The sequence below is a fragment of the Periplaneta americana genome, chromosome 13 (assembly GCF_040183065.1).
Source record: "Periplaneta americana isolate PAMFEO1 chromosome 13, P.americana_PAMFEO1_priV1, whole genome shotgun sequence".
Classification (NCBI taxonomy): Eukaryota; Metazoa; Arthropoda; class Insecta; order Blattodea; family Blattidae; genus Periplaneta; species Periplaneta americana.
In genome coordinates, this window is record NC_091129.1 from 76,169,718 (window position 1) to 76,181,999 (window position 12,282).

At 36.0% G+C, this 12,282-nt stretch overlaps 1 protein-coding gene across 1 annotated transcript in view; it reads left to right on the top strand.

Moving 5' to 3' along the window:
- Nucleotides 1-12,282, top strand: part of LOC138712033 (A disintegrin and metalloproteinase with thrombospondin motifs 7-like) — a 453,002-nt gene that overhangs the window by 199,790 nt on the left and 240,930 nt on the right. Inside the window, exon 3 of the mRNA XM_069843422.1 lies at nt 10,411-10,769. Coding sequence (XP_069699523.1) covers nt 10,411-10,769 — 359 coding nt within the window. The remainder of the gene's footprint in view (nt 1-10,410; nt 10,770-12,282) is intronic.

Sequence of the window (12,282 nt, forward strand, 5' to 3'; positions counted from 1 at the left end):
ACAAGTCAATTTAGATATTGAGGAGGAATTTTAAAACCGGTGTTAATTGATATTTCAAATGGCACCCTTTTATCACAGTCTAGTATACACAGTCACAAAGCTCAATACGTAGGGAATATGCATCCATAGATAGTTGCTAACCACTAGGATCGCTACTATCGCCTCATCACAGACGATGCGAAATAGTACCGGCACAGTCTATTGTTCCTAGTACTGTCATCACCGCAAGCTTCGTGACTGTATATAGTAGACTGTGCTTATATTTTGATACTTAAATTTGAAAGAGTATTCTATAGGTCTATATCTCATTCATTTCTTTTACTTTTTTGTTTTCTATCGTCACCTGGCAACCTGGATTGTTGTTATTAATTAGAGCTGAAGATGGTAGCGTTTGAGACTCGCATTCGGGAGGTCCCGGGTTCAAACCGTGTGGCCAACCTATCTGGCTGGGGTTTTTCATGGTTTCTCCCAGTCACAAAGACAAATGCCGGATTGGAAATTTACATGCCATGATTCATCACCGCCTCAGTCACTAATATCATAAACATTAATCAAAATCTATAATCAGTTACATGGCCACAAGCCATCTACAACACACAATAGAAACAGGAACTCAACAATAGTAAAAAAAAAACGGCCTACTGGTGTACCCAAAGATCCTAAACGCACGATATAACGACAGATGTTAAAACGTGTATAAATAAATAAATAAATAAATAAAACTACAAAGAACATTGTTGATTACAGGATATTTCAGGCAGTAACACTAATCAATATTAAGGAATATTATAGTCATGTATTATAAACCTATTTAAAATTTTAAAACAGGATAGAGGATAGTAAAAGCCGGAGTTCAGATTTAGGAAATAACCTAAAATAGACTGTTTTCATCCTACAACCGACAGTAATAACAATCCGGGCTGCCAGGCGATGATAGAAAACAAAATATGTAAAGCAAATGAATGTGTTGTAGACCTATAAACAATTGAATACTCTTTAAAATATAAATATCAAAATATAGGGGTGCCACTTGAAATTCCAAAGCTAAAATATGGGGGATGAGGGGGTGAAACTTACAATGAAATCGACACTGATTTTAAATTTCCTACTTAAAATCTAAATTGACGTGTTTTTTTGTTTAAATTAAATTAAATTTAAATACTACACAGTTACTTAGACTGGAAAGTTTTCTAATGGAAGCCCTGTGCAGTAACTAAACAACGTACAATGAAACAATTGTCGGTCGATAGAACTGGGATGAAAGTTTAATGCATGGAAGAAGCGATTCATCGAATGACCTTGAGCGCTTGGTGGAGGCTGTGCGCAAATATGTTTAACAAAAGTGTACTTCCGTATGCCTCAGGAAGTCATAATTCGTCAATGGAGAGTACCAGATCGACAGAACTCTCACAAAACGATTTGTTTCGTCGAGTTCTATGAGATTAGCGAGCGAAAACTTGGAGAAGTTATTTAAAATTAGTGTAAAACTCTCGAAATTGATAATGAAAAATCACTGTGTCCCGTCACATGCGTATAAAATGCGAGCATTAAAGGACAAAGTGCATACAAGATGACAGAACGTTAGATAAGAAAGAAAACAAGCAGTCTCTCTCGGATGGAGCGCGAACCAGGCTTTGGAGGCAGCAGGACAGGGGCGTAATCGTGGGCGCTAATAGGTCTAGCGCGTCTCCGCTCCGTCCGTTGGCTCTCGCATTGACGAAAACACCTGAAATTAAGTGATGATGAAAATTAGTTATTAGTTTTACTGCCACTACTACTACAACCCAATTATCATTCTGTTCCGTATTTTGCAATTTTATTTTGTACAGTTTTTTTATTAAGAATCTATCCATTTTATCCATTATCAATAGTTACATCGCAATCACTGATAACTTAACAAGCACAGCCGCGACGACAATCATCATATGGAACTACCACTAAAATTGAATATTGATAATAGTTACTTTTAACCACTTCCCTGATTAACCCGAGTTAACTCGGGTTGCTAACTTGTGTCAAAATTTATTAACCCGAGTTAACTCGTCTAAGTCCCATTTTCGCTTCTAAGGATTATATCCCGAATATATACGTTTCCATTCTTTCATTAACCTTTTCCTCACTAGATGGCTACAGAAGTTAGTGATATTGCTATATCTGGTGGTGTTTTATGTACTTCTTCCTTGCAAGTGGAATTCTAAGCTCATATAGCATTCACACACAGTAGTGAGTAGATGCTAGTTAGTTTTGGCGGTTTCTGTTTGTGTTTAGTGTTTTTAGTGCTTTTTTGTGTACAGAAAGTGCCTTGCCTCCCCTCCCACCAGGTTCGGCACCACTGTACTGTAGACCACCACCTGAAGTATGGCATTCAGATTGTAAGGCTGGAAAGGACTGCGTAGTGTTGCGGCCTGTATTACACTATCAAATTTCTGTGTCACAGAATTTTGATAAAAATATATATGATAAAATCTTTTAAAGTATAATATAGCCCTTTGATCACATCTAACTGTGACATAGTCCTGTAATAAAAGTTATGGTCATCATCATACCTTTGATAAAATCTGTGACTGAGAAGAAAGAAAATGGCGAACTTAAGTACACATGGTCTGTGAAAACCACAAAACTTTTGATATCACATTATGAGTCACATGAATTGTTTCATCATCCATTAATAAATACTTACGGTCTTACTAATAAAAACTCTATATACAGACGTTTAACTCTCTTAGGGCCGATTGTATAAACCATTTAATCTTAGATCGGAGGTTAAATTGATCCTTGTTTCAGCTGAACTTGGAATTTTGTGTTGTATAAAGTCTAATCTGAGATTAATTTGTCTCAAACTAAAGTCAACTTTGACTGAAGAAATTTCTCCGATTAAGTTAGATGATCCAAGTTCAGTTATTTATTTTCTGTTTGAAATGTACGAGTGACAGTTTGTGCAAATAAAATATCCATTATTATTAATATTAATAGATATGTTAGGTACGTTTATATATGTTTCTTGCCTTAATACACAAACATTCTTATATTTTATAAGGCTCTATCGTGTTCAGCAGTATCAAATAACATAACCTATAATTATATTATGTTTATAACAACCAATGGATATGATAGGTACATTCATAAATGTTCAATTAACTGTATTACTAAACGAAAATTGTCGTTTTATAAAGCTTTATTATGTTTAGCAGTATCAAACACCATAACATAATAACAACTTGGAGAACAGTCAACCTTCTTCTTATTGTCCGCCATTATTTACATTGCACAAAAAACCAGTGTCTCCAACAGAGTGTAATACGGAAAGTCGCCAAAAAGTAGTTGTAAAGTCGCTAGATTTCTCATTATCAACAAAGAAAGATTATATTTTGTCACTATGGGGTGTTAAATCCCTATTTAAGCAATATAAATGTTAAAAGAAATTGTTGTTGAAAAAGAGTTAAAGTCGCTAGACTGGCAACACTGAACAAACCTGTATAACACGGTCCGCGCATCACTTATTTCACCTGTTTATGCCATGTTGCCAAATCCTTTTCACGTGAACTTAGATTGCATTTGAACCAAGGTAATTTGATAGCAGAAAAATTTTATACAGTAGAAGAAGTGTCTGAACTCGGTTCACTTTTCGATCTTCGATCAAAATTGATCTTTAGTCAGGGAGTTTTATTTAACTGGGCCTTACACTTAAACATTCAGTAGCCCGTTTATAAGTCGTGTGTAAATTCCTTATTAATAATCACTAAATACGTCGTGTATAACAGTAGCCTGTAACTGTTACACAGTTACGTCATAGTTTCGTCATTACTTCATTACGAAAGGTAATAGAATATCTGAGGTTCTCTAGTGCATCCGGTAGAGCGCTCTAGTGTGCCGTGTTAAGTAACGATAGTACAACTGGCTCTGATCGATTACCACACTATATTTTGGTCAAAGAGTACAAGCTACAGCAATATTCTAATTATTCTGTGCTCTTTGGTTTGTTCTTCTGTGGTTACAAGGCATCCATCAACATAAAATGGCAGTCGATATGAACAGCTGTTAGAGGGGCGGCCATTTTTTCTCTATATACAACGCTTAAACAAGGGGTTTCGTGTATATAACTACTGCAAAGGAATTCCCATTGTATAGTTGCAGACTGTTTAGAAGTACCATCGCTTATGCATGGTTTATTAGTAACGTTTTCTGTCCCAACGCTGCATAAGTCTCGTATAAAAACTATACACGGTTTATTAGTAAGACCGTTGTATATATAGGATTTCACATTTTATACTAAGTTCCCTCAGTAGAGTTTGATGGATTCATTTTGTATCTTTTCTCCCTACCCCAATCTCCAACCCAAATCGTCGGCTGAGAGTGTAAAACTGCTAACTAAGAAAAAGGAAATTTTACAGGGGAAACAAAAAACTGAGTATAAATTAACTCTGAAAGTTAATCGCCTGTACTTTGGAATTTGGTTCTAAAGTTTCAGAGTTAATTTATACTCAGTTTTTTTTTTTTTGTTTCAACTGTAAAATTTCATCCTTTTTTATCAGATTTACACTCTAAGCCGATGAAATACATTTTTTCTTTGATTTCTTCTCTAGTATTAATCCAATAACCATTACTGCATATTTTACAGCTACAACAAGCATAGAACTATTGTGGATCCATTATTAGAACTGTAATGAAAGACATGATGAAAGTTTTGGCATAGTGTAATATAGTCAAAATCTTACATTTGATCATATATATTTGATAAAAAATTTTATCATATTCTGTGACACAGAAATTTGATAGTGTAATATAGGCCTTAGTAGGGCAGCAAAGTCGGCACGCAACTCGTTTCATCGCGGATGCACAGAAAGTCTAATTGGATTCAAGTGCTTAGGAATGCTTTATGCATATCTATATTTGTCTACACCTCTTTTCCATTATTTTCCTTCTTTATATTTTCTTTCCATTATTGTTTTCTTTCATCGCCATTTTTCTCTCTTATTTTCTTTCTTTTCTTTCATACATTTCCTCTTCTTACTTCTTTCACTTTTCCTCGTTCATGTTCTTACTTTTTCCCTTGTTTCTTTTCTATTCTGTTCTTCCTTTGTTTTTAGTATTTTCTTTCCTTCCCCCAAATCTAAACTATAAGTTAGGTAGGCTACATCACATTTTTCTGTTGGCAGTTCCGGTTTTCTCTCTTCTGTATTCACGCTCTTGTTTCTGGCTTGGTAGTTAATACAGCTTTGTAATCGTTTATTTTCTGCCATTTCATGTGAGCTCTCCTTTCTTCGAACACGACTTCTCCTCCTCAGAAGTCTAAACAAGAAACGTCTTATTTATAATTTCCTAAGAAATCTTCTCAATGAGGGTTTGTATCCCCCATCACATCTGATTTCGGTTACCATCATTCCAGCCATGTCACAAGGGATATTTGTTCCAACCAACAAACTACACATGTTGGTGCACTTCAGCGAGAACATCAATACAAATGGCTTCATGTTACCATTACCTTGTAGTGTTGTGTTATAGTCCATCCTTCAATAACGTAGGCCTATGTATCTCAGTTTAAAGTCACCTTGTTGCTTGATGAAATTCTGAAAAATTAATTTAATAAGTAGTCTAAACTGGAGAATTTATACAGAGCTGTTGAACCATGCCGTTACAATGAAATGATGGAACATTATACGTGGTCATTTCATAAAAGACGCGTTATTTTCCCAGGACCGAAAGTATAACGACAAAGTAGTTATAATTATGTGGCGATATTTGAAACTTTGATGAAGATTGTCATGTAAAAGAACTCCTGCTGAATAAAATTCCGGCACACTGGCGACGCTGTTGTAACCTCGGCAGTTGCGAGCGTCGTTAAGAGTACTGGGACATGACGACTGTCTATTTTAGCTTTTGAACTTGCAAATGACATAGGCCTATAGACCCCACTGAAACATTCCTATGTCACAGGTTTACGAAATTTATACCTTGCATTAAACAATGCGTATAGTATCTTTTGATGAAACATTAAACCACTTATCCCCAAACAGAATATTTCTAGAGTGCCCCCAAATACGATAGTAAGCGTTCCAGTATTACGTCATAGTGAGTATGTCATTGCTTTTATTGGCACGCGAGCTATAATAAGCCAATTACGAACGATATTGGATGTAGTAAAAACCGGTTTATAAAGTTAGGATGGCATAAACAAATTTATATTTAACGTCGGAGTATTGAGTATATCTACAACTTTCTTTCTCAGTGGAAGTGCGATAGAGTGATCGAAACCTGCTCAGAATTAGATAACGTTTGTAGGTTTCAGATACTTGAAGATTCTAATCATCATCATCCTTCTCATCAACATCTTCTTCAAATAAAGATTGTCTGTATGTATATATTTTTGCAAATTTCGACCTCTTGAATGAAATTGTTTATTCAATGCTCGTATTTCTTGTCTTCCTAAGCTTCATATTATCCCCGTGCTTTGTAATGATCTTACATTATATGTTGCAGTTCATAGTAAACCCTTTTGTCCAAGTATCAGGTCCTTTGTCACTGCTTGATCTTTTATTCGTACCTAAGCCCGATTAAATATTTGGAGCTTATAAGTTAGAGTGACTGATTCTCTGGCACGACCACAGCAAAGGTTATATTACCGGTTGTTCTTTATGGTTGTGAAACTTGGACTCTCACTTTGAGAGAGGAACATAGGTTAAAGGTGTTTGAGAATAAGATCATCATCATCATCAACATCACGGGTTGAACCGGTAGGCCCGTTCCGTCCCCATTAGAATTGTTCTCTCCAACGAAACCTAGGACGACCAACATTTCTCCTTCCTCTTGGAGCATACTGGAAAGCTTTCTTGGGAATTCGGTGATCCTCCATCCTTTCTAGATGTTCCATCCACCTATTTCGGTGATTTGTTAACTTTTGTGTTATTCCCTCTATCCCTAATTCTTTTCTGATATCTTCATTCCTCTTGTGTTGTAATAAAGAATATCCCGCCACTGATCTTAGGAATTTCATTTCTGAGGCTTCTAGTCGTCTTTTATCTCTTTCTGTTAAGGTCCAAGTCTCTGCTCCGTAAAGTAGTACTGGAAGGGCTACTGTTTTGTAGAGTTTTAACTGTGTTTCTTTCGTTGTTCTTTTTCCTAAGCTCCGTCTAATTATTCCACATATACCTTGAAATCTATGCATCTTTTCTTCCATATCTCTTTTTCCCATATAAGAAATGTTGCATTCTAAATATTTAAAATTACTAACTTGCTCAATAATTTTGGAGTCAATAACTATTTTCGACCTTTTATGCTGGGTCCCTATGAAAGCCATTGTTTTTGTTTTAGTGTGTGATATTTTTAAATTATAGCCTTTGGTTATTTGACTCAGTTTATAAGCTGCACTTTGGAGGTTGTATTCTGTATCAGCAATCACCAATTGGCCGTCTGCAAAAAGTAGGCAATTTACAGGTGTTTCATCTAAGATAAAATCACAGTTTAAAATATTCAGCCAGTCATCAATGGCTTCGTTAAGATATATATTAAATAAAGTGGGTGATAGTGGGCACCCTTGTCTAACACCTTCATTAACTTCTGTTGTTAATTTACCTGGACCTTTCCCTTTGCCAATGCAAATATTGGTATTAAGATACATGCTACGTAATATTCTTATCAGATTTTGTGGGTATCCTCTTTTCTCCATTATTTTCCATAATTTTGATCTATTCACTCTATCAAAAGCCTTCTCATAATCGATGAATAATAAGTGTGTTTCTAAGTTATATTCTCTTCTTTTTTCAATTATCTGGTTTATGGTGAAGATACAATCTGTTGTTGATCGTCCTTTCCGGAATCCATGCTGTTCGTTTTTTAACAATACTTCTGTAATTTTATTTAATCTTCTTGTTATTAATTTTGCATATATCTTATAACAAGTACCCAGTAAACTAATACCTCTATAGTTATTGCAATTCCTTCTTCCACCTCTTTTGAAGATTGGTACAATGACAGCAGTTTTCCATTCTTCTGGAATGTATCCATGACTCCAACATATATTTATTAAATTAAGAAGGCGATATAATACAGCTGGTGTCGCATGTTTTATTAGTTCAATATTAATATTATCAATACCGGGACATTTTTTTATTTTTACTACTCTCTATTACTTCTATCATCTCATCCATTGTTATATAGTCTATATGTGCTTCCTCAATATTTATGTAGACATCTTCTTGATCGGGTTTAGTCCATAATTCTTTGTAAAATTCCAGCCATTCACTTTCTATAATTGGATTCAATTGTATTTTATCTTTTTCCTCAGAATTTATCATTTTTAGGACTTTATATGCATACTTTTGGGCTCCATGAAAATCACATTCTAATTCATTTACATATGTTTCCCAACTTTTTCTATGTATCCTTCTTACTTCTCTCCTAGCAATTGCACATCTCCTTTTATATTCAGTTCTATTCTCTATGGATTTGTCTTGTAAATATCGTAAGTATGCGTCCTTCTTGTTTTTAATTATGTCTGCAATCTCTTGATTCCATATTCTTAACCCTATTTTTTTATGTCTTTTGATTCTCTTTCCAAGAGCTTCTTCTGCTGCTTGGAGTATTACCTTCTTTAGTGTTTCCCATTCCAAATTGATATTATTACTGACAGGCATTTCTGTAAATAAATTATCTAACCTTCTCTAATATAAATACTTGATGCTCTCTTGTTGTAACAAATTAACTTTATAAATTTCTTTTTTGTTGTCTTGTTTTACTTGACTTCTTTTCCAAGGAGTTGGTATTATTAATTTTGATATTACCAAGTAATGATCTGAGTATACATCTTTACCTCGAAATACACGTACATCTTCTATTAAGAGAGCTGTTTTCCTATTAGCTATTATATAATCAATAATGCTGTATATATGTCCATCCGTCCTTGTAAATTTATGTATATCTTTGTGTTCAAAGAACGTGTTCATTATCCTTAATTCCTTAAAAGAGCAAAATTCTCTAAGGTGTTCACCATTCTTATTAATTACTTGTTCTCCTTTATTTCCAACGACTCCTGGGATTTTCTGGTTTCCTACTCTTGCGTTTAGATCGCCTGACAGAATAACATAATCATTAGGATTTATTGAGTTATATGTTGTTTGTAATTGTTCATAAAATTCGTCTGTGGCTTCTTTTCTTCCTTCTTCTGGTGCATATGCACCTATAATGGTTATATATCCTCTTCCATGTTTGCATCTGAGTAAAATTAGTCTTTCATTTATCCATGTGTAACTGTGTATTTTATTCTTAAGACTTTTATTAATGAAAATTGCTACACCAGCTGAGGCTCTCTTGTTTTGTGGGACTCCACTATAAATATATAGTCTTCTAGTTCTTCTGTTCCTTTTAATTTCTTTTTCGTTTCCGTAATTACTGCTATATCTACTGAGGCGGCTTTCAATTCCTTCTCTAAAATCTCTACGTTGTGGTGAATGCTTCGGACGTTCCAGGTTGCTATCCTCCATTTGTTAGTCTTTCCTAATCATTTGTCCTTGTTACTGCCATAGGTCGTCTTCAGTTTATCTGTCCGGCTATTCCTTTGGGGAGTTCGAGTTTATTTAATTGTCCTCATAGTAGGTAACCAGTCTACTGCTGAGTAAGTCCGATGGTGGGGCTGCCACCTCTAAGCATTCGAACTTGCTCCTCACTTGTATAAGCCCCCAAGGAGAGGGGAGCCTCTTCCGCTAGAATCTTCTACCGTTGAGGTCTTCACCCTTGTTACCCCGGGCATGGGCCCTCCATATTTATAACCCCTGGAGAGGGGGTGTCCCAGTATTTAAAACCCCTAGGAACCGGGCTCCTTGTTGGTCCACGGGTCCTTATTGCTTGAGAATAAGATGCTTAGGAAAATATTTGGGGCTAAGAGGGATGAGGTTACAGGAGAATGGAGAAAGTTACACAACACGGAACTGCACGCATTGTATTCTTCACCTGACATAATTAGGATCATTAAATCCAGACGTTTGAGATGGGCAGGGCATGTAGCATGTATGGGCGAATCCAAAAATTCATATAGAGTGTTAGTTGGGAGGCCGGAGAGAAAACGACCTTTGGGGAGCCAAGACGTAGATAGGAAGATAATATTAAAATGGATTTGAGGGAGCTGGGATATGATAATAGAGACTGGATTGATCTTGCGCAGGATAAGGACCAATGGCGAGCTTATGTGAGGGTGGCAATGAACCTCCGGGTTCCTTAAAAGCCAGTAAGTAAGCAAGTATAAGTTAGAGTAAATATAATTTTATGTGGAGGTGTTATCGGCTCATCTTACGAACCCAACCTGGAGGATCTGCAGCATGTTATGAGCAAATAAATGACATTTCACCCTGAACGCCCTAATACAATCTATTCCAATTTAAAAATGACATGAATAGTAATAAAATAAACTGATTATTGCAGGTCTCTATTCCACACACGTGGCCGAATACGACATCGTGGTGCCCCGCAAAGTAACAGAAGATGGCTACTTTCTGTCTCACGATTTGACGCACTTCCATGAAGATGAATCCAATAGCACGAGAAGAAGAAGGGATGCTGGACCTCAGGTTCACTATCATCTTCCCGTCGGAGGACCAGAGGGGCTCCATCTGGAGCTCTGGCCCAGTACGGACTTCATTTCTTCCGGCCTGGTAGTGGAGCGTCACTCCGCGGCGTCCCGTAGGGCGGCGCCTCCCATGCGAGCAACTGGATGCCACTATCAGGGTTCAATCCGCGGACAGCCTCGATCCCAAGTGGCACTGTCGGCGTGCGACGGCCTGGTGAGTGCAATAATTAATTTTGAGCCTTACAGTGGAAAGCATGTAAGAATGCGATTGACGAGTGCGCAATATCAAATACATTGAGTATTGGTTCAGGAAACCTCATTTGGTTTGAACAGGTTCTTCTGTTCTCATTACCTTTTCATTTTCGACGTTTCTGAGTTTCAGTGCTGTTATTTTAGATAAGCTCTTCATCAGAGCAGAACTCGAACAGCATTACAGGCGGGAATATGTAAGATGCGAGGTCATTGTTCCTAAGGGTTCAACATTGACCATTATGTACTAGTGTCGACTTACGGAGTCAAACTAATTCACTTTGGAAAATGGCGTTTCACGACAATATTTACTATGTATATATTTTCTGTATAGTTCTAATTTTCTGACGTTAGAAACTATCAACTATGATGTGGTCTTCGTTTTTTTTTAACAGAAGAGTTGTCATAATCATTTTGCTGATGTATTTTTTAATGAAACATGTATTTATAGAAAAATTAGATATCTTCGAGCTCAAATATTACATACACAGACTTGTGTAAACTAGAGTTCTATGCCATCACTGATATTGTAGGATGCTTCATATTTGTCCACTTCGCCATTCTTTATCACTTTTAAGATCACTAGTTGTAGGTTGAATGTCATCACTCACAATAATAGCAAATGCGCAAACGCTTACACTATTATCCGCAGTATTTGTAGCTTCTTCATTATTACTAATACGTTTACTTCCACTCTGTTCTATATTAAAAAAAAAGGAACGAATATCTCGCGAACTCACTGTCACATGAAGTGAATTGAATGAACTTTCTCTATAAAATATTCCAGGCTTGTCCCAATTCTTTCTTACCCATACTACAGGATAAAAAGTTAAATCGCATAATGAATGTCTATATTTAGAAACATAACATTTACATAAGCGTTGATTTGTACTCGTTATATTAACTTGAAGGTAAACCTATCATAACTCCTCATAATTTCTTTCTTCACACCTAATGCTAAAGAGAGAGACAGTAGTCTATATCACTTTGATCTTCCGTCTCTTCGCCTATCCATGTACCATTTCATTTTCCGCTATTTTACAGTCATTGTCACTGTTATCGTCGGTCTTCATTTTTACGCTCAAATTTGCATCAATTTTCCGCTCTATTTTTCCCCTAATTTCCGCTCTATTTTTCCCATAATTTCCGCTCTAATTTCCCTTCATTTTCAACTGTAATTTCCTCCAATTTACGCACTAATTTCATACTATTTTTCGCTCTAGTTTCCCTCAATTTTCTACTCTATATCTAGTTTCCGCTCTAATTTTCCTGTATTTTCAGCTCTAATTTCAATCCAACTTACGCTCTAATTCCCTTTTATTTTTCGCACTAATTACGCTCTATTTCCGCTCTAATTTCCGTTTATTTTCCGCTCTAACATTTCACTCTGAATTCCGCACTACGTCCCTCTATTCTCCCCACTAATTTCCCTTCATTCCAACTTTATTTCCAAAATTTTCAAATTTGGAAAAATATTT